At 36.0% G+C, this 20,585-nt stretch overlaps 1 protein-coding gene across 4 annotated transcripts in view; it reads right to left on the bottom strand.

The window, feature by feature from the left end:
* The window catches only part of BBS7 (Bardet-Biedl syndrome 7), a 35,493-nt gene extending 16,096 nt beyond the window's left edge, over positions 1-19,397 (bottom strand). For all 4 annotated transcript variants that reach the window (XM_004426528.3, XM_087437673.1, XM_087437672.1 and 1 more), the window contains exons 1-8: positions 19,203-19,397; positions 17,088-17,153; positions 11,165-11,227; positions 9,665-9,840; positions 7,116-7,302; positions 5,011-5,083; positions 4,462-4,578; positions 2,673-2,803 (exon numbers count right to left, since the gene is read on the bottom strand). In XM_004426528.3, coding sequence (XP_004426585.2) covers positions 2,673-2,803; positions 4,462-4,578; positions 5,011-5,083; positions 7,116-7,302; positions 9,665-9,840; positions 11,165-11,227; positions 17,088-17,153; positions 19,203-19,238 — 849 coding nt within the window. In that variant the 5' untranslated portion in view covers positions 19,239-19,397. The remainder of the gene's footprint in view (positions 1-2,672; positions 2,804-4,461; positions 4,579-5,010; positions 5,084-7,115; positions 7,303-9,664; positions 9,841-11,164; positions 11,228-17,087; positions 17,154-19,202) is intronic.
* Positions 19,398-20,585: the final 1,188 nt, after the last annotated feature.

Below are 20,585 nucleotides of genomic sequence, written 5' to 3'. Positions count from 1 at the left end.
CGGAGAAGCGGCGCCTTGGGGCTTGCCCGGGATCCGAACCCGGGCCGCCAGCATCAGAGCGCGCGCACTTAACTGCTAAGCCACGGAGCCGGCCCTCCCTCTATACTTTTAACCTGACCTTTAGATTTTTCATCACAACTGTAAATAGTTACAAAGAATGTAACTCTGGAAGTTTTAGATATTATCATTTTAAAACAAAACTGTCACATCCTTTAATCATACCCAATGAGTCTAAATACCAGGACAAATTTATACACACAATCATTTGACTTAAAAAATGGAGAAACAAATCCTTCTTTAACGGTTGGAAATTTTACCTTGTTCTTTTTTCTCCTTGAACTTTTACTTTCATTCTACTCGCCCCACATACATTCTTCTTAACATAATATACTCATATGCTTGAAATTTTTATACTTCTCTGCAACCCCCCCAAAAAAATAAATTGAAATTTTTATCTTTTGTGATCATAAAGCTCTCAACATTAGAAATTTCTATCTTTATCATTATTGGTATACACAATTGATAAGACAAATATACAAGTTTGACAAAAGCAAAATTCTATACGAAATGTATCTTGTGAGATGAATGGGACTTTTTTCTTCCAAATTATTCATGTATCACAAATAAATATTATTTGGATATTGCTAGAGTGAGACTGGGTTCAACATCAGTTCTATTCCTATTTTTCATTTTCACAGATAAAAGTACTGATCAACCTTAGTCACATAAAGATGTTGACGAGAATTAAAGAAATTTTGTTGTAGCAAGTTCATTCAATTGTTTAAACATCTTTCAAGCTATATATCTAAAATCACCAACCAATCTACCACCAAAATGTTTTGTAATGACACATCATCTCACAACTCGATTAGGTCCTCCTTCAATTTATGGAAAGCAAAACATCAGAAACCATTTGATTTACAGAAGGACGTTTTACCTAGTCAACAGAGTCATACATGTGCTCACTTTCTAAGTGGTGTATCGAGTAACTATTAATCATAACTTTTACACTTTCATTCACTTAGAATTATCTTATTTAACCCAATTTATTCAGAAAAAGTTAAAATATCAAAAAGCTGTTAATTTCTACATGTTTTTTGCCAGTGCATTTTAAAGAAATTCATTTATCTTACGTACTTCAAACACAATTTTGTAAAAGTCTTAGAATGGCAGATTTAGCTAATTCAACTTATATTTAAAAAACAGTCATATAACCATAAAACAAGAGATACTAGACAATATAGTATAGACATGGTTTATGTAAGTAACAACATGGAATGCCAATCAGGGGACCTAAACTCACAAAAGAAGACCTTGGGTCATTCTTCAAAACATTGGCAAATGAATATATATTTATAAGTTTAAGTTAAAATATGATGTCTACAGTGTGTGTATATATATACATATATTCTCTTTTTATGATTTGCTCCTTAACTTTTTTGAGTAACCGACCACCCACCTGACTGTGTCAGACAAGAGGTCTTCTCCTGATTAGGAAAACAATAAAGAGTGACGGCATGAACCCAAGATGAGGCAGTACATATCTGCAGCCTTAGCATAATCTGAGAGCAGTACCTCTGTCATTAGAAGAAAGAGTTGGAAGGCAGAATCTCTTAGTGCCATATCTGGCAGAAGAGGGAAATGCTACATTATTACTGGGGTTTGGAATAGAAATCAAAGAGGAGACTTGGGGTCTGAGGAAAGTTTCTCAGGGGCTGATGAGAAAAAAACAGGAAATCATCAACAAAGGATTATTATACACTTTTAAGCCTAAACTATTATTTGCATCATTAGCAAGATGACTTTTTACACCAAAATAAGATGAACAAATATGAAATAAATCCAGAAACTAAGTTGCATGGTGTTTTTATCCTCATATTATCTGTATAATATACTTTATCTATGCACCGAAACATCTGCATTTGATGATCTTCAGTTAAAGTTGGGCCTGGGAGGGACCACTATTAAAGAAAATAGACAAAGAAAGAAAAGTTGATAATGAGTTGTGGCTTTTTTAAAAAAAAAAACCAGCCTCAAAGCATCCTGCATGAGGCAGGATAGGGAAACTCTGGACTGGAGAACACCACTTCATGAAAATGAAAGATTCAATTTATACAAGAATGCTTCTCCATGTGACTGCCTATCTTGGGATAAACAAGCTTAATTACATTTAAAATACGTGAACTAAAAATTACTCTTATCTAGTATTTCTTCTTACACGGTTGATTTCTGGGTGGCTAGAACCGAAGTTGCTATTTTTCCCTCTCTGCTTGAAGATATTTTTGATATTGTCCTAACAATATGAAGTTTACTCCTAAAATCTTACTACTTTAAAACAACACGGTCTCATTTATGTTACCCAAACACACACATGTAACTCCTGTAATCTATTATACATTACAGAAACTAAGGCAAAATATTTAATACTTTAGATATACAATATTTAGAAACCAAATGAAGAAGTAATTTATTATTCAGCTTGAAGGCAATAGTCTATTATTCAAACACAAAAGTAGCCTAGAGAAGATTTTCATAACATCAAAGCAGCAATATTTTAAGCCAAATGTAAGATTTTAATATACTTCATTTACTAAAACTCAAACCATCATAGTCATCTCTATAATTATTTGATGACTAATCAGCACATATAGTCTTTTTAAAAATAAACTTACCTGGTCAAATCGTAGAACAGGTTCATTTGCATTATCAAAACTATACACTTCCACCATTCCATCATCTCTCCCAACAAGTAAATCTTTAACCCCATCACCCACAATGTCAAAGCTGTCAACACACAAAATACCTTTAAAAAAGATGATACATGTGATAAGTTATTAATAAAACTAATATAGTCAAATATATACCAAGTAAAGATGAAGAAAACATATATACCAAATCAGAATGGAAAAAAACCCAAAAAACTTGGAGCATCATCAGGTGTCCTTCTCTTTCCCATCCACATTCATCCATTTCCAAGGCTTTAAATATAATCTATATGGCAATGGCTCCTGAGTTTACATCTCTAGTTCTGGCCTCTCCCCAGAGTTCAAGATTCATATATCCAAGTTCCTATTCAGCATCTTCTCTTAGACATCCATTTGTATCTCAAACTTTCCATGCCCCAAACAAAATTCTTTATTCTCCTCTTTATCACATCCCATCAATAGTGCTCCTTCCCCAGTCTCCCCTCATCTCAGGTATGATACCACCCAGTTTCTCAGGCCAAAAATCTAGACTGCATCTCTGATTTTTCTTTTCTTCTCACTTCCTATATCAAACCCATTAGCAAATTCTATCAGCTCTATCTCCAAAATATATACTGAAATTTTCTCCTTCTTTCCATTTCCAACTACCATTAGCCTAATCCAGGCTTCTGGTATCTCTAGCCTAGACCAGGATAAATTATAACAACTATAACTTCCTAACTGATCTCCATGTTTCCAATTTTGACCTGCTTCTGTCAAAATCCATTCTCCATGGAGTGTTTTTGTTTGTTTTGTTTTGGTAAATTAGATCATCTCATAACCCTATTTATAGTTCTCCAACGACTTCCCACTGCACCTAGATTAAAATTCAAACCCTTTTCCAAGCCTCACAAGGACCTACATAATTTGGCCCTACCCTACCTCTCTAACTTCATCTCACGCCATGCTAATACATCTAGCCACACTGGTCTTCCTACTGCTCCTCAAATGCATCAAGCTTACCTCTGCCTCAAGTCCTTTGCCCCTATTTTTCCCTCTTCCTGGAACATTCTTTTCCCCCAAATCTTTACATTATTAACTCCTTTTCTTATCAATCAGATCTCAGCTCAAATATCACCTCTTATAAGAGGCCTTCCATGACCACCCAGTCTAAAAGTCGCCCTTTACTCTGCCATCTATCACTCTATTACCCTGTTATGTTTTCTGCAGGTGACTAGCTGAGGCTATCTTATTCATTTGTTTATCCTCTGTCTCTCCTTGCAAGTATTTGTTGAAGGAATAAATGAATATATGAATAAATATGCTGTACCTATAAATAGCCATTTCACTACCTACCAAGTCAGATATAAATCCCCCTTAGAATGTATATAAGTTTCTTAGAAAACAAGAATATTCCCTGACCTATTGCACTTCTTCCTTGCCTAATACCAAGTACTCCCAAATTCCAATTAATTCCCTACACCAAACAAAGAAAAATGGATTTGAGCATAGAACGACGTTATAGATGGACATTAGCCCACAAAAGCGTATCTAACTCAAACTACTATTAGCATTTCTTACTTAAAAAAATTACACCAAAAGTATGATACACCTGCTAAATAAACAAATAGTAAATAAATCTGAGGTGGCCCTATGAATTGCTAAGCTAAGTCTGCCGTGTATTATGAATAAATAAAACAGAATGAACTATATAATCTAGGATATTTTATTTAATAATCATTGAAATTTCAGAATCTGAACTACAGCAAAAACATACCTCCCCTCGTCTTCTCATTTCGAATTTCCCATTTATGTATTGGTTTGGATGTAGTGATCTGAATAAGCCCAAGTTTTCCATCTGATGTTCCAAACAAAAGGTCTTCTCCAGAATCACCTAGTTGTAATTAAAGTCAACATATTATATTGATGCCACAACTCATAATATCTCTTTAAAATTAAAATATTTCCATATATATTGACTTTCATGTAAAAATCTCATTTAAAAATATTAAAAAAGACAGAAACTTAATTTGGGAGGATGCTTATATATTTACAGAATTTTATAACCATAAGAGATAAGACTTCTCATCATCTGATTTTAAGATGAGAAAACTGAAAATTAAATCCAATAACTCATTAGTGTTAGTTACTGGCAAGTTATGAGAAGACAACTGTCTCAATTCCAGTTCATGTTGTTTCTACAATTTCCCATTTTATTCCTATTTTAACTTAATACACAGTTAAATTATTAAAAACCTGAAATATCTAGACTTAACTAAAATAATGCACTCCCTTATTTGACTGTGAAAAATGAAATCCTGATTACCGCCATTTCCATTGTGCAGTGCTAAAACAGTAGGAGGGCCAGGCACTTCAACTTCATACATCACATCAGACCCCTGAAGGAGAATAAGCATTTTAAAACTGAAACAAAACACACATTTAAAATAATATAGGCACTCATAGATAACATCAGTATTCATATGAAGTACTCTAGAATAAAACTGTTGAAAAAAATTAGGTCATGAATATTAACTTGCATTTGTTACCAATTTTGCATGTTAACCCATTTTAAAATAAAATATATATAAAATGTAAAGATCAAGGAAAGAAATATTTAAAATATTCTCCACTTTCAATACTTTTCATTTTAAATACTTTGTTGGCTTGAAAACTTGACACTGGTAAATTTTCCTATCAAAACTTGCCAGAAACAAGTCGCTTCTTCTGTCCTAACTTGAGGGCTTTAACTTACAGTACATTCAAACATTTAAATAGACCCAAAGGTACTTCCTAAGGAAAATTTTGGCTTTGCCTTTGGGTTTTTCCAAAACCCACTCCAGTGAGAGGCAGAATGACCTGCTATTTAGGTAAGAAAACAAGCTGGATCCTTTTATTCGTCGTCGTTTCAATTTTGCCACTCACAATGCTTTCATTTAGTGTATAGTATTTGTGAAGCTGTTCAAGAATGAGGTAGAAGTACTTATACTCACATGGAAAAAAAACAATGATAAATTATTCAATGAAAAAAAAATTTGCAGAATTATAGTAAATATGGTATGATACCATTTTTGTCTAAAAAATTTAAATATATATAGAACATATAAGAGAGCCATATGCTTTATCTTTTATTTAAAATAACACTTTAAAATTCACAGATACCTACATATAACTATATGAACACAAAAGAATACATACAAAACTGTTTAAAAAAGGCTACCTCTGGGGCAATGAATTGCCTAAAAAGGCAGACAGGGAGAAGTATAGAAGTGTGCAGGACAGAAGAAAGGTGTCAACTTTTTACTTTCCATAAATCCTTAGTGATTTTTGTTTTTTTTTTTAAATAAGCATATGGTTCTCTTGTTAAACAAAATAGAATCCTAGAACTCAGCCAGATCAATTTCTAATTGAATGCTAGCCAGCTCCTGTTAAAAACCTTATTCAAACAACTCATATTTGGGTACAGAGACTAGGGGAGAAATTAATCGTTTACGCCTCTAGAATGAACCTTGAACAATACTTTACTTCCCCATAGGCAAAAAAAAAAAAGCTCAAAGAACCACTGGATTTTTCCTTCTGTAAAAGGGATGATGCTAAGAAATGGCCCTCTGGCTATGAAATTCCAAGGAGCCTGTGGTGGCACAGAATAAACAGCTAGACTTTTTGTTCACTACACTGTCATCATCAGCCTAAGTTTCTGATACAATTACTCGTTATATGTTATTTAAATTTAAACGTTTTTTATGGGTCCTGATGTGTGTATGTGTATTTTATTGAAAGTCACTTTGAAGAAGACATAGCTGTAACTATTATTACTAACAACAATGGCCTTAAGCAGTTGTTTTAGCCAATCACAGTTTTTAACAGACATAAGGACAATAAAATGACTTTTTCCTCTATCACTCATTTACTTATCCAATAAAAACTTACTGAGTGCTTATTCTGTTCCACATACTGTCATAAACACTGGAAAAACTCAAATGATACATCCCTGATCTCAACTATCCCTTGTTAAAGCCTAACACCTGCTCCCCAACCCAATTTCCTCCTTCAATTTGATTTTTTGGCAGAGGGTAGGGTGATGGAGAAAGAAAACAATGGAAAAAGAAACACCGGCACAGGTCCTCTGTAGCAAAGGTACTCTATTCTGATTGTGTCAGCTCAGAAATTATGCATGGGGGTGGGGGGAAGTATCTTTTTTCCATATATGCCTCTCTAAAAACTTGCCAAAGATCTCAACACATTTGCCTCAAGTAAAAAAAAAAATTAGTTGATCAATTAAAATATTAAAAACTTTTTTTCAGATATAATTTTAAGTAGTACATTCAAAGTGGTAGTAATAATTAAAGTAATTTATCTCAAGTACACATTGTTCATCAATATTCATTTACCTAAATGATGAAAAATTATAAAAATGCAAAAAACAGCAACCTGTAAAACTCTGAGAACTCTGTCCTGGCAGGCCAAGACCGGTGTCATGCGAGGCAATCTTTCCACTGGCAGGCAGATGACATCATTGATTTTGTCCCCAGAAAGGTAATAATGTTGGTCTTTGCAGTCACAATAATGGTTATAGATGTAACTCGCACTGAGAAAGAGGTCTGAGCCAGATATGTGCCTGAGAACATTAAAAGTAATTTAAGATATACATATTTTAAAAATAAGCATAGGAAACTCCTGAATTTTTTCAGAGATAAAAATAAAAGTTTATTTATACAGTTTGCTATCATTTGATCACAGACTTAGAGAATATAGCTTCCCTTCACCCCCAACTTAATTTTTAACCCTTTGGTATAACACTTGATTTTGAAAGCTGAAAATGAGGACCTTAAGGTGTCAGACTTCTCAAAAACTGAGCTCAAAAAAACTGAAAACAGACAAGACAATGATAATTGTTTATATCTGAAGACAATTAATATGTCAAGAAGTAATTTTTTTTGAATGTGTACTATGCGCCAAGCACTGTCCTAAGTGCTTTACATGTATTAGCTCAATCCTCATAACTCTATATAAACTAGAAAACATTATTATTCCTTTTTACAGGTGAATAATAAAATGTAATAACTCACCCAATGGCATACAACTAGTAGATAATGGAGTGGACTGCGGCTCAGGTAGTTTTTAACTCTAGAGTTTAGCTTTCTTACTACCACACTAAGGTGCCTGGAAAAGGCTATTTGAAGCGAATCTACTTTAAACTAAATGATAAACAGTGGAAAAATAATTTCATTAGAATTTTATCTTGAAAAAAGAAAAGTTAATTTCAAATTATATCTAACGAAATTTAGGCAATAACCACAACTATGTTCTAATTCTTAGACTGAATCAAGTTTTCACTTTGGGAGAAGAAATTTTTTGACAAAACTTATATACTAGTGTATTATCTTTCACTTCTGGATTGCTATCGCCATGTGATCATAAAGAGGGTTATTTTATTTGAAGCTTTCACCTATTTCTCCACCTCTAAGGTCTATTTAAAAATTTTTTGCTACTAAAATTATTCCTTATCCTACAATGATCCTCACTGATTTTATCTTCTTCAATTATTGCTTAGGCGGCCTCACTCTGTGGCTCTGCATATGATTTCAGTAGTCCTCTTAATATCATTTTTATCAATCTAATGAAATTCTATAGCTTTTCCAAGATTTGAAACTTCATTTTGAAATCCATCTGCATTATATTTGCATTATACTGTCCAAAGCACTACTTGCCAATCACTATTGTTGACAAGAGTCGGGAGAGATGGAAGTATTAAGCAGGGAAGGATGTGTGAATGGTAACCAGTTTTGTAAGTGGTTAGTTTCCTTATTGAATATATTCAGGTTACAACCTCGTTTTCCTATGGAACCTTATAAATGTGGAGATTCAGATAATAAATTTTCAAAAATTGAGTAAAGAACCTTTCCATCCCACCTCTGCCACTCCAGTAAAAACATTTAAGAAACTAAGCTAAAGAGGCTACGGGCTAGGAAACTCCTTACCTTCCCACCTCTGTCCACATACCCTTCTGAATGTGGAGGTACGCTAATAATTAATTACTTTGATTTTAGTATTTCACAATTATCATTGGCCACGTCTATCTACAAAAGCATTTCAAAAGTATTACATTCTTGTTAAACCACTGAAATTACTTCCACTTACCATTGTGTAATTCTTATCTAATCTCACCAAGCCAAAGCTTCACAGCCTAGACATGAGGACACGTGCTGTGCATTATACAGAATTATCCAAGACAGCTGTGCATTATACAGCACTCTGGACTAAATCAGTAGTTTCCCAACCGAGGTCTGGCTGCTTATACAATCTGGCTGCATCAGATTCAAATGAAGAACTTTTTTCTTTTAACCCCCGCCTAATAATTCTGATCCTGCAGGCATGAGGTAGGACAAGGAATCTATTGTTTTAAGCTTCCAAGGGATTCTCCTCAGTAGCAGGTTTGAGGAACAGTGGATTAAATGAACTTTTAAAACACTTTCTAGCTCCCCATGATTCAAAAACTAAAATTTTAATTGCAAAATTTCACATAACAGGAAGCCATTAAGGAGCTATTTTTCACTTAAAGTCTTACCTGACTCATCTGAAATTATACTCTATTGGTAGTCACCAATTTGGACGGCTAGCCTTTTAGCAAAATGATGCTACTTTCAAAACCAGAACTACCAGAGTCAGCAAAGAAACAGGAAGATAAATACCTGGAAATTTCTTTCACTTTTTTCTTTTATACCTTGATCGTGAATCATAACTGAACCAACGAGTCAAAAATAAATGTATCAATACTATACAAGTCTTAAAAAGAAAACAACATTTCAACAACCAATTGATTTTGTATTGATTCTAGTTCAAATTTAATTTCTGACTAAAGTACCTTTAATCAACTTTATTTCCCAGAAAACCTATTGACGTATGCTACTTAATCAAATGTTTGTCACTATCCAAAATACTGTAAAGGCATACATAAAAATTAAAAAGAATAAACATACATAGCTTTAATGCTTTCAGTGAGGTTTGTTTCAAAAGAGAGGAACTGTTTTCCTCTCTTTGTGAAACCTCTAATCTCAGATCCTGCAGCAATAAAAATTTTCTCCTGGGGTGTGTTAAGAACCCCTCCTAGTTCCAGTCTTGCAATCTTCTGCCCCGGTAAAGTCTTGAACACTGTCTGCAAAGATCATTGGGGAAAAAATTAAGTACACAAGTTTACTGTAAGCATTGTCCTTTACCGTAAAAAATGCTGTGATTTTAAACTTAAATAAAATTTTATTTTATTTTAACTTAAACTTAAAGTTTATTTAATTTAAACTTAAATAAAATTTTAAACTAAAATATTATAGTTCTACTATATAGACACACCTTTAGATACAAATGTACTTACTTTGGTGGGTCTTCTGGTTTTTTTACTAAATATCTTCAAACTTTGGAATATTTATTCCCACACATATTTCAATGACATCATTAAAATCTAAACTCTTGCAACTCAAAGTAGGGCTCACTAAGCAGCGGTATTAGCATCACTAACTTATTAAAAATGCAGAATCTCAGCCCCATCCCCACATCTACTGAACGAGAATCTGCATTTTAACAAGATTATCAGCTGGTTCCAATGGACATGTTTTTACAGTTTAATGATCTTTTTAAAACTAATCTCTCCTGGTTTTTTTATAATTTTTATAAATTTTAGTGTATAAATAAAGGACTATAGAATTTACTGAGAATCTCAATATATAAGTTAATATTTCCCTATTTAATTAGAAACAACATTTGTATCATTAATTTATTCTTGGTTATTTTCCATTTTATTATTGACATTAGTCTCTTAACTTCCTCCTCAATGACTTTATACACAGAGGATAAAATATCTGGGAGGATATATGAATAATGGAATAACGTTACATTATGTTATATAAGACTCCATCTTAGCAGACTGGACAGATTTTCCTGCTGGCCTGAAGAAGTAGGTCACCATCTTATGAGAGGGCCTGTCAGAGGATCACATAGCAAGGAATTATGGAGGTCTCAAGACCCTGAGAGCAGGCCCCAGCTTACAGACAGCAATAAGGTGGGGACTTCAGGCCTACAACAGCGAGGAACTGAATTCTGCCAATAACCATGTGAGTGTGGCATAGGACCTCGAGCTCCAGAAAGGAAGAGCCTGCCTGACATCTACACCGCAGCCAGGTGAGACCTTGAGCCTGGACTCTTGACCCACAGACACTGTGTGATAATAAGTGTGCGTTGTTTTAAGCCCCTAAATTTGAGGTAATTTGTTACACAGCAAAGAAAACTCCCTAGGCTGTCAAAGGTGTTTTACAATCAGCTAGCAAATGACTCTTGTGCTGCCTGCAGCCTCATACTTCACACAACTACTTCCCTCACAACCCATTTTTCATTGCATTTTAGAAAATTTTTAATCTAGGTTTATTCATTAAGTAGGGTGTTTCTCTTTTAGAAAATCCTTTCCCCCCGAATAAAAAAGCGATACATACCACTGCTTCTCCTTTCTTCATGCCAAAGCACAGAACTACCCCATCGTGATCTCCAATAACCACCTGGAACAGATTGAAGAGAATCTCAAATTACCAGTTTTACGCCCTATTAACTGTATATGGGGAAAACAAGATTTTCAATATATAAATTATGATTTTAAAAGTAGAGATCATAAAATCTAGGAAAGAGAACCCCACAAAAAATAATCCTCCAAAGAATTATAGGAAAGGGCCAAAGAGAAGGCTATAGAAAATCATTATGGAAGTAGTTGGCCATATATTCTGTTCCTACAATGTAAAGAGAACAAGACAATAGGGACAGAAATGGCATGGAGATAATTTTATTTTCTTAACTGGAGCATAAGAACATTTTTCTGTGTGTGTGAGGAAGATCGGCCCTGAGCTAACATCTGCCAATCCTCCTCTTTTTGCTGAGGAAGACGGCCCTGGGCTAACATCCATGCCCATCTTCCTCCACTTTATATGGGACGCCGCCACAGCACGGCTTGACAAGGAGTGCATCAGTACGCGCCTGGGATCCGAACCGGCAAACCCCAGGCCACCGCAGCAGAGCGTGCGCACTTAACTGCTTGCGCCACCAGGCCAGCCCCATAAGAACATTTTAAGATTAACTTTCAAAACAGATTATCAAATAAGATTGTGACTGACCTATCTGATATTTTAAACCTTTTTAATGGAAAAATTTTAATATATGCAAAAGTAGACAGAATATTATAATGAATTTCCATGTATCCACCACCCAGCTTCAAAAATTACCAGCATGTGGCCAATGGATTATTATTATTATTTTTTTTATATAAATTTTTTGTTTATTGCAGTAACATTGGTTTATAACATTGTAAAAATTTCAGGTGTACATCATTGTACTTCAATTTCTGCATGGACTACATCATGTTCACCACCAAAATACCAATTACAACCCATCACCGCACATGTACTGAATTATCCCTTTCACCCTCCTCCCTCCCCCCTTCCCCTCTGGTAACCACCAATCCAATCTCTGTCCCTATGTGTTTCTTTATTGTTGTTATTATCTACTACTTAATGAAGGAAATCATACGGTATTTGACCTTCTCCCTCTGACTTATTTCACTTTGCATTATACCCTCAATGTCCATCCATGTTGTCACAAATGACTGGATTTCATCGTTTCTTATGGCTGAGTAGTATTCCATTGTGTATATATACCACAGCTTCTTTATCCATTCGTCCCTTGATGGGCACTTAGGTTGCTTCCAAGTCTTGGCTATTGTGAATAACGCTGCAATGAACACAGGGGTGCATGTACCTTTGCAAATTGGTGTTTTCAAGTTCTCTGGATAAATACCCAACAGTGGAATAGCTGGATCATATGGTAGTTCTATCCTTGATTTTTTGAGGAATCTCCATACTGTTTTCCATAGTGGCTGCACCAGTTTGCACTCCCACCAGCAGTGTATGAGAGTTCCCTTCTCTCCACATCCTCTCCAACACATGTTGTTTCCTGTCTTGTTAATTATAGCCATTCTGACGGGCGTGAGGTGATATCTCATTGTAGTTTTGATTTGCATTTCCCTGATAGTTAGTGATTTTGAACATCTTTTCATGTGTCTGTTGGCCATCTGTATATCTTCTTTGGAGAAATGTCTGTTCAGGTCTTTTGCCCATTTTTTAATTGGGTTGGTAGTTTTTATGATAAAAACTCTGAATAAAATGGGTATAGAAGGAAAGTACCTCAACATAATAAAGACCATATATGACAAACCCACAGCTAATATCATCCTCAATGGTGAAAAACTGAAAGCTATCCCTCTAAGAACAGGAACCAGACAAGGATGCCCACTGTCACCACTCCTATTTAACATAGTACTGGAAGTCCTAGCCAGAGCAATCAGGCAAGAGAAAGAAATAAAAGGGATCCAAATTGGAAAGGAAGAAGTGAAACTGTCACTATTTGCAGATGACATGATTTTATATATAGAAAACCCTAAAGAATCCACCAGAAAACTTTTAGAAGTAATAAACGAATATGGTAAAGTTGCAGGATACAAAATCAACATACAAAAATCAGTTGCATTTCTGTACACTAACAACGAAGTAGCAGAAAGAGAAATTAAGAATACCATCCCATTTACAATTGCAACAAAAAGAATAAAATACCTAGGAATAAACTTAACCAAAGAGGTGAAAGATCTGTACACCGAAAACTATAAAACATTGCTGAAAGAAATTGAAGAAGACACAAAGAAATGGAAAAATATTCCGTGCTCTTGGATTGGAAGAATTAACATAGTTAAGATGTCCATACTTCCTAAAGCCATCTATAGATTCAATGCAATCCCTATCAAAGTTCCAACAACACTTTTCACAGAAATAGAACAAAGAATCCTAAAATTTATATGGAACAACAAAAGACCCCGAATAGCTAAAGGAATCCTGAGAAAAAAGAACAAAGCTGGAGGTATCACACTCCCTGATTTCAAAATATACTACAAAGCTATAGTAACCAAAACAGCATGGTACTGGCACAAAAACAGACACACAGATCAATGGAATAGAATCGAAAGCCCAGAAATAAACCCACACATCTATGGACAGCTAATCTTTGACAAAGGAGCCAAGAACATACAATGGGGAAAAGAAAGTCTCTTCAACAAATGGTGTTGGGAAAACTGGACAGCCACATGCAAAAAAATGAAAGTAGACCCTTACCTTACACCATGCACAAAAATTAACTCCAAATGGATTAAAGACTTGAATGTAAGACCTGAAACTATGAAACTTCTAGAAGAAAACATAGGCAGTACGCTCTTCGACATCGGTCTTAGCAACATCTTTTCAAACACCACGTCTGACCAGGCAAGAGAAACAATAGAAAAAATAAACAAATGGGACTACATCAAACTAAAAAGCTTCTGCACAGCAAAGGAAACCATCAACAAAACGAAAAGACAACCTAACAATTGGGAGAAGATATTTGCAAACCATACATCTGATAAGGGCTTAATCTCCAAAATATATAAAGAACTCATGCATCTCAACAACAAAAAAACTACCAACCCAATGGATTATTTTGAAATAAATACAGAAGGAGATCTTAACACTTCTCTCTCAGAAATTGATAACCAAGAAGACAAAAGATAAAAATACAGATTAGAAAAACAATTACTTTTGGTATAATACACAGTCATACGTCACTTAACGATGGGAATACGTTCTGAGAAATGCGTCATTAGGTGATTCTGTCATTGTGCAAACATCATAGAGTGTATTTACACAAACCTAGATGGTATAGACTACTATACACCTAGGTTGTATGGTACTCAGGAACCTAGATGGTATAGCCTACTACACACCTAGGCTATATGGTACTAATCTTATGGGATCACCTTTGTACATATATGTGGTCCATCATTGATGGAAATGTCGTTATGCAGTGCATGACTGTATATGCACATATGCGTATACGTGTACATGTACACATATGTAGGGGCGAGTGTGTATAAATAAATAAATAAGTCACTCATCCCAAGAATTAAAGTATAAATGTTCTTTTCAAGCACACAAGAACATTAGATAACTGGCCAAGTATTAGGACATAAAACAAGTCTCAAATATCAAAAAGTTGATATCCTGCAGACCATGTTCTTAGGCCACTGATTCTTAACTTTTCTGGAGGGATTACAAACCCCTTTGTGCATCTGATTAAAGCTGTGAACTTTCTCCCCAGACCAATGAACATTCACGAATAATTATGCACACATTTCCAGGAGATTTATGGATCTTGGTATTGACAGAGACTTTTCTGATGAAAAAAATACATTAAGAAGAGTTAAGGTTTTTATTTTTTGACAATACACGACTCCAATAATTTGTAAAACAATAATCTATTACAAGGATACCCAAAGTGTGGTTCCTGGACTCTTCAGGGATCAACGAGAACCTTTTGGGAAATCTCCCAGGTCAAAATTATTTTTCTAAGTAAGTCTTTATTTTCCTTTTTCACTAGGTTGATACTTGCAATGATGGTACAGAAGTAATGCTGGGTAAAATTACCAGTGTCTGACAAGATTCAAAACAATGACACCAAACTAAATTATACCAGTAATCAGTAATCTTCATCCCCATTTGAGAGTAAAAAAAAATCCAGTTTCATGTAAGAATGTCCTTGATGAAGCAATATAAATTATTAATCTTATTAAACCTTGACACTTGAGTACATGTCTTTTTAATATTTGGTGTGAGAAAACAGGAAGAATGCATAAAGCACTTTCGCTGTGCAGTGAAATAGTATTGAGGAAAAGCGCTTGTATAAATTGTTTGAGTTATGAGCTGAACTATCCACTCTTTTCAAGAAATGCCATTTTTAAGAATGAAAGAACAACCAACAACTATTGTTATTAACACTTGAGTATTTCGTGAATGTTTTTTAAAAACTGAAAGAAGTGAGCTTGTCATTTCAAAGGAAAACAACTGACAGTATCTGCTACCAATGACAAAGTTTGAGCTTTCAAGTGAAAATCAGTAGTTTGAAAGACCTGTATCTGCCACTGTGAGCTTGACAGCTTCGAAATACTTAACGTTTCTGATGGGTCAGCAGTGATATTAACAAATGTGATCTGTTTGATATTCTATTATAAAATGTGTCAACATTTGGAACATCTCTATAACTCAAATGAACCAATAATCTCACACGACCATCCCAGGATGCTATAAATTCATGCGTGGGTAAAAGATACATTCAAAGTATAAGAGATCAATGGATTTTAATGTACCAAAGTATGAAAAGCTAATCAATACAGTTTCAGATTGCACACTGCACCTATTGTTTTAGAAACTACCACTTGTCAAGTATAGGTATAGCATCAAATATGAAAAGCAATAATTATCCGGAAAAGCTATCTAAATACTCCTCGCTATTTTCAACTACGGATCATGCAAGCTAGATTTTCTTCATATACTTCAACCCAAACAACATATCTCAGCAGACTGAATGCAGAAAACAGACATGAGAATCCAGGTACCCTTGCTTATGCCAGACTAAAGAATTTGCAAAAATGTAACACAATGCCACTACTCTCAAAATTTTTTTTGTTTTTGAAAATAGTTATTTTTCATAAAAATGTTATTTACGTAAACATGTAATTTTTTTATTTTAAAAAATAGAATAATAAATATTTTAAACATTTCTTAGTCTGAATTTTAATACAGTAAGTATTGATAGATATAACCTACATAAGCAAAAGTTCTTTGGGATCTTCAATAATTTAAGAGTGTAAAAGGGTCCTGAGACTGAAAAGTTTCAGAAGTGCTGATCTAATAGACTGAATACTACAAAGGACAATCAGAAATCTGTTCATTTATCCTGACAAAATGTTAATATATCAGGATACTGTATCTATTCTGCAGCTACTAAAATATCCTACTAGTCTTCTAAGAAATTATAATTGTATTGCGGAAATTATAATTGTCTTGTCTCACAGGATCAATATTTCTATAAAATTAACCAATATTGTTAAATATAAAGTTCAACATCAAAATACTTAGTTAATCTTAAAAATATGATAAAGTTTTCAAAAAAGCATTTTCTCTTTATCCTATTGTGTTTTATATATTTTTTCTTATTCATAATCTAGCATACACAAGTACACACAGAGTAAAATTATCACCAGTAAAATGGAATATGTTTTTTAACAAGTTTGCTTATACTCTTTACTAACTGTACAAATAATTATAATGTCCAAAAAAATTACTGTTTGTAAATGTCCCTTAGTCTCCCAACCTCTGTTCAAATTAAAAGAAATTCATTTCCATTTTAACACTAGCATTTTAAAAAGAACAACTTACCAATAAAGAAGGAAAATATAAACCCCTCCTCTCACAGAGCTAAGGAGATGTGGAGAAATCAGCACCTCTACAGTACCTTTTGCGTAGCTCTATGTCTTGAGGCAGGAAGTAGCTTCATAGTCTTGTGAGAGGTCACTCCCACCTAAGGAAACACACCAGCCACCAGTGAATGTACTCTAATATACTGTTATTTGAATTATTACATCAGAGATTAAAAGGACCAGCAATTTCAGATCACAGTGAGTCTTACCTTTTTATTGCAAAAAGTAGTGATATGAAATAACTATCAGTGATGAACTTTTATCTAATGAAATATGCCACAAAAGTCAAGAGTATAGGAAACAATCAAAAACAGTAAAAATTTGTCTGTCAAAATTTATGTTGTCAAGCCAGATGTAATTGTGATATTTGTGACATACTTCACAAAAAAAAATTTCTAGAAGCCTTCTTTTACAACTTCATACAATTGTTAAAGAGTTTCTGTAAAGTGATTAAAAATCTTTGGAAACAGATTGCAGTTATCATTAAAAATGCAATATAGAAAACTTTTGCTAAAATACCAAACATGCTGATGGCAATGACATCTAATCCAACTGATAGGAAGATTATTTTACAAAAGGTACAGACGATGAAAAGAGCATGGCTTGTTCAGCAGGGAACTGTCACTAGTGGTGCACAGTTAGGGGAGGAGAATAGGAGAGAAGTTGGAGAAAACAGATCATTAAAGAATTTACATATAGTATAAATCTATAATTTTATTCTATATTCCAGGGACTAGTACTAAATTTAAAATAATCTATTTAGATTAGCATTTTGTTTTTTTATAGTAATATTTACTCATTTTTTAAAAATATAATTTTATTTATTTATTTATTTTTTCCCCCAAAGCCCCAGTAGATAGTTGTATGTCATAGCTGCACATCCTTCTAGTTGCTGTATGTGGGACTCGGCCTCAGCATGGCCAGAGAAGTGGTGCGACTGTGCCCCACCGAACCCCCGGCCTCCAGCAGCGGAGCACGCGCACTTAACTGCTAAAAGCCTCGGGCGGGCCCTAGATTTGTATTTTGAAACATCAATCTAGCAAGTGATGTGAAGGATGGCTTGGAGAGAGGTGAAGCTGGAGGCTAGGAGCCCAAGTAGGAGGCCATTTCAATCATCTAAGCAAGAGAAGATGAGAATCTGAGTTGGGGGTTATGGAGATAAAGAAAATGGGACAGAGGCCTCTCCGTGGCCTAGTGCTTAAGTTTGGTGTGCTCTGCTTCCAAGGCCAGGTTTGGTTCCCAGGCATGGACATACACCACTTGACAGGGGCCACGCAGCAGCAGAGACCCACATACAAAACAGAGGAAGACTGGCACAGATGTTAGCTCAGGGCGAATCTTCCTCATTAAAAAAAAAAAAGAAGAAAATGAACAGATTCAAGAGATATTTAGGAGCAAGAGCAGCAAGATGTGGCGACCAGCTGGCCATGGAAAATATTAAGGTCGGAAGTACCTACCATAACTCCCAGGGAAACTGACTGCGCAAACGGTTCGTGCCATCAGCAAAAATAGGCTTAGCAAAAAAGGAGATGGAGAGGAGAGAGAGAAAGACGACGGCTGAACTACGGAGGGGCAGGGTGCTGTAACAGAGAGAACATCAGCCCTGCAGTCAGAGACTTTGCTTTAAACAGGAACTCCGTCCTTTTTAGCTTCAAAGCAAATGACCTTCTCGGAGCCCCTGGATCCTCATCTATATTACCTACTTTGAGAATTTTTAAGAAGATTAAATATTTCTGGATGTTAAGCTCCTAGAATAAACGAGATGCTCAGTAAACGGTTTTCGTTGCTTTTATTATGATCTGGCTGCTGGTGTTTGGAGCTCCGGAGAAGGGACTGGGTAGGGAAGATTCAGGAGGTGGAGACCCCCAGGCAGCTGCAGCGGGGAAAGCAGGGCCCTGGGGAGGAATGTGGGATCGCGTGGACGTGCGGAGCATCTTCAACCCCCCGGCGCCAGCACCGCGGGGGCGTGGACTCGCGTCGCGGTTTAGCGGGGGCTGCGCGTGAGGAGGGCGACGGGAGGGCAGCACCCCGCCCCCTCATCGCCGCCGCCCCCGCTCCCGGCGCCCTCGACAGGCGTCAGTGGGAGGCTGGAATCCCCTCGGGGAGCCGGGCTCCGCCCCGCGGCGCCCGCCCCGTGCCCTCGGGTTTACCTGTAAATAATCCGTTCGGTTTAAATTCAGATCCATGACGGCACACGGTTGCGCTGGGCAGCGCCAGGCCGGGACAGGAGGGGCAGAGGCTACCAGACGTCAAGGCTCCCAGTGAACACTGCTCGCGTCACCCTTGAGGGGCAAACCCCAACTGCTGCGGACCTCGGCCGGGGGATGCAAAGGCGGGGCGTTAGGACAGCGGCGCCCTGCGTGACGTCAGTACGTTCACGTGAGTGGGCCCTGGACGAAAGTAAAGCCCCGCCTCTATCCCGGCGGACCGCCCACTGACTTAACCTGCTCCAATCATAGGCGAGAGGAGGGGAGGACGCGGTCCAGGAGACACCCCCCCCCAGGTGGTTTCCAGGGAGACCGGAGACGCAGACTTGGCTCCACCCCCACCGCCGCCCCGAATGGCACCACGAAGTTTTAGGTGTAGAGCATTGATGTGAAGCATGATTAGATTCTGATCTGTTTTACTGACACTGGGAAGGGTCCCTCAAAGATTAGGTTCCACCGTTATAGGCGTTAGCTTCAGAACAGCAGCAGTTCTCAAACTTTTGGCCTTAGAACCCCTTTACAAAACTCTTACAAACTACTGAGGACTCCAAAGACCTTTTGTTTATATGAGTTATCTATTGATATTTACCACATTAGAAATTGGAACTGAAATTTTAAAAAATATATTAAAAAATAAACTCATTACATAAATACTTTAATGAAAAGTAGCTGTATTTTCAAAAAAAAAAAAAAAAGTGAAAAGACGGGCCTTGTTTGCAAATCTATTTACTGTCCACCTGAATAGTAGACAGGGGAGTCCCAGATCTACTTCTGCATTCAATCTGTTGGTATATATTTTGAAATATATGAAGAATTTGGTCCAAAACAATAAGTGGTAGTTTCTGAAAAGTTAGTTGCAATGTGGAATGTGGCTTCATTATGAAACATCCAAAAAAATCCCATTTGTTAATATCACCATGGATTTCATCAGAAAAGTTCTGAAGTATTGGAAAGCTGTCAACCTCAGAGGTGGATATAAATTTTGCAAAATTCTAATTTGTGCTTAAAAGCTCAAATTTTAAGCATTGGTAACAAATGTCAGTTGTTTTCCTTGAAATGATAGTTTCCCTTCTTGAATTCACAAGAAAGTGTATACCAAATATCCAAGTCTGAATAATCAAAAAGGCAAATAACATTTTAGTGTTTTGAAGCAAGTTTCAAAATCACAGACCCCCTGTAAAGGTCTCAGGGAGCTTCAGTGTGGCCTATAGTGACCCAGGATCTGACCGAGAGCTGACGTTCCCTGACTCACTTTCATCAGTCCTTCCTTAGTGCACACAGTGCTCTGCCTACAGAAATACTAGAGACAAATGACATACAGCCCCT

The sequence above is a fragment of the Ceratotherium simum genome, chromosome 12, assembly GCF_057802395.1.
Source record: "Ceratotherium simum simum isolate JZ-2026a chromosome 12, ASM5780239v1, whole genome shotgun sequence".
Classification (NCBI taxonomy): Eukaryota; Metazoa; Chordata; class Mammalia; order Perissodactyla; family Rhinocerotidae; genus Ceratotherium; species Ceratotherium simum.
This window is presented reverse-complemented; position numbering and strand designations above follow the sequence as displayed.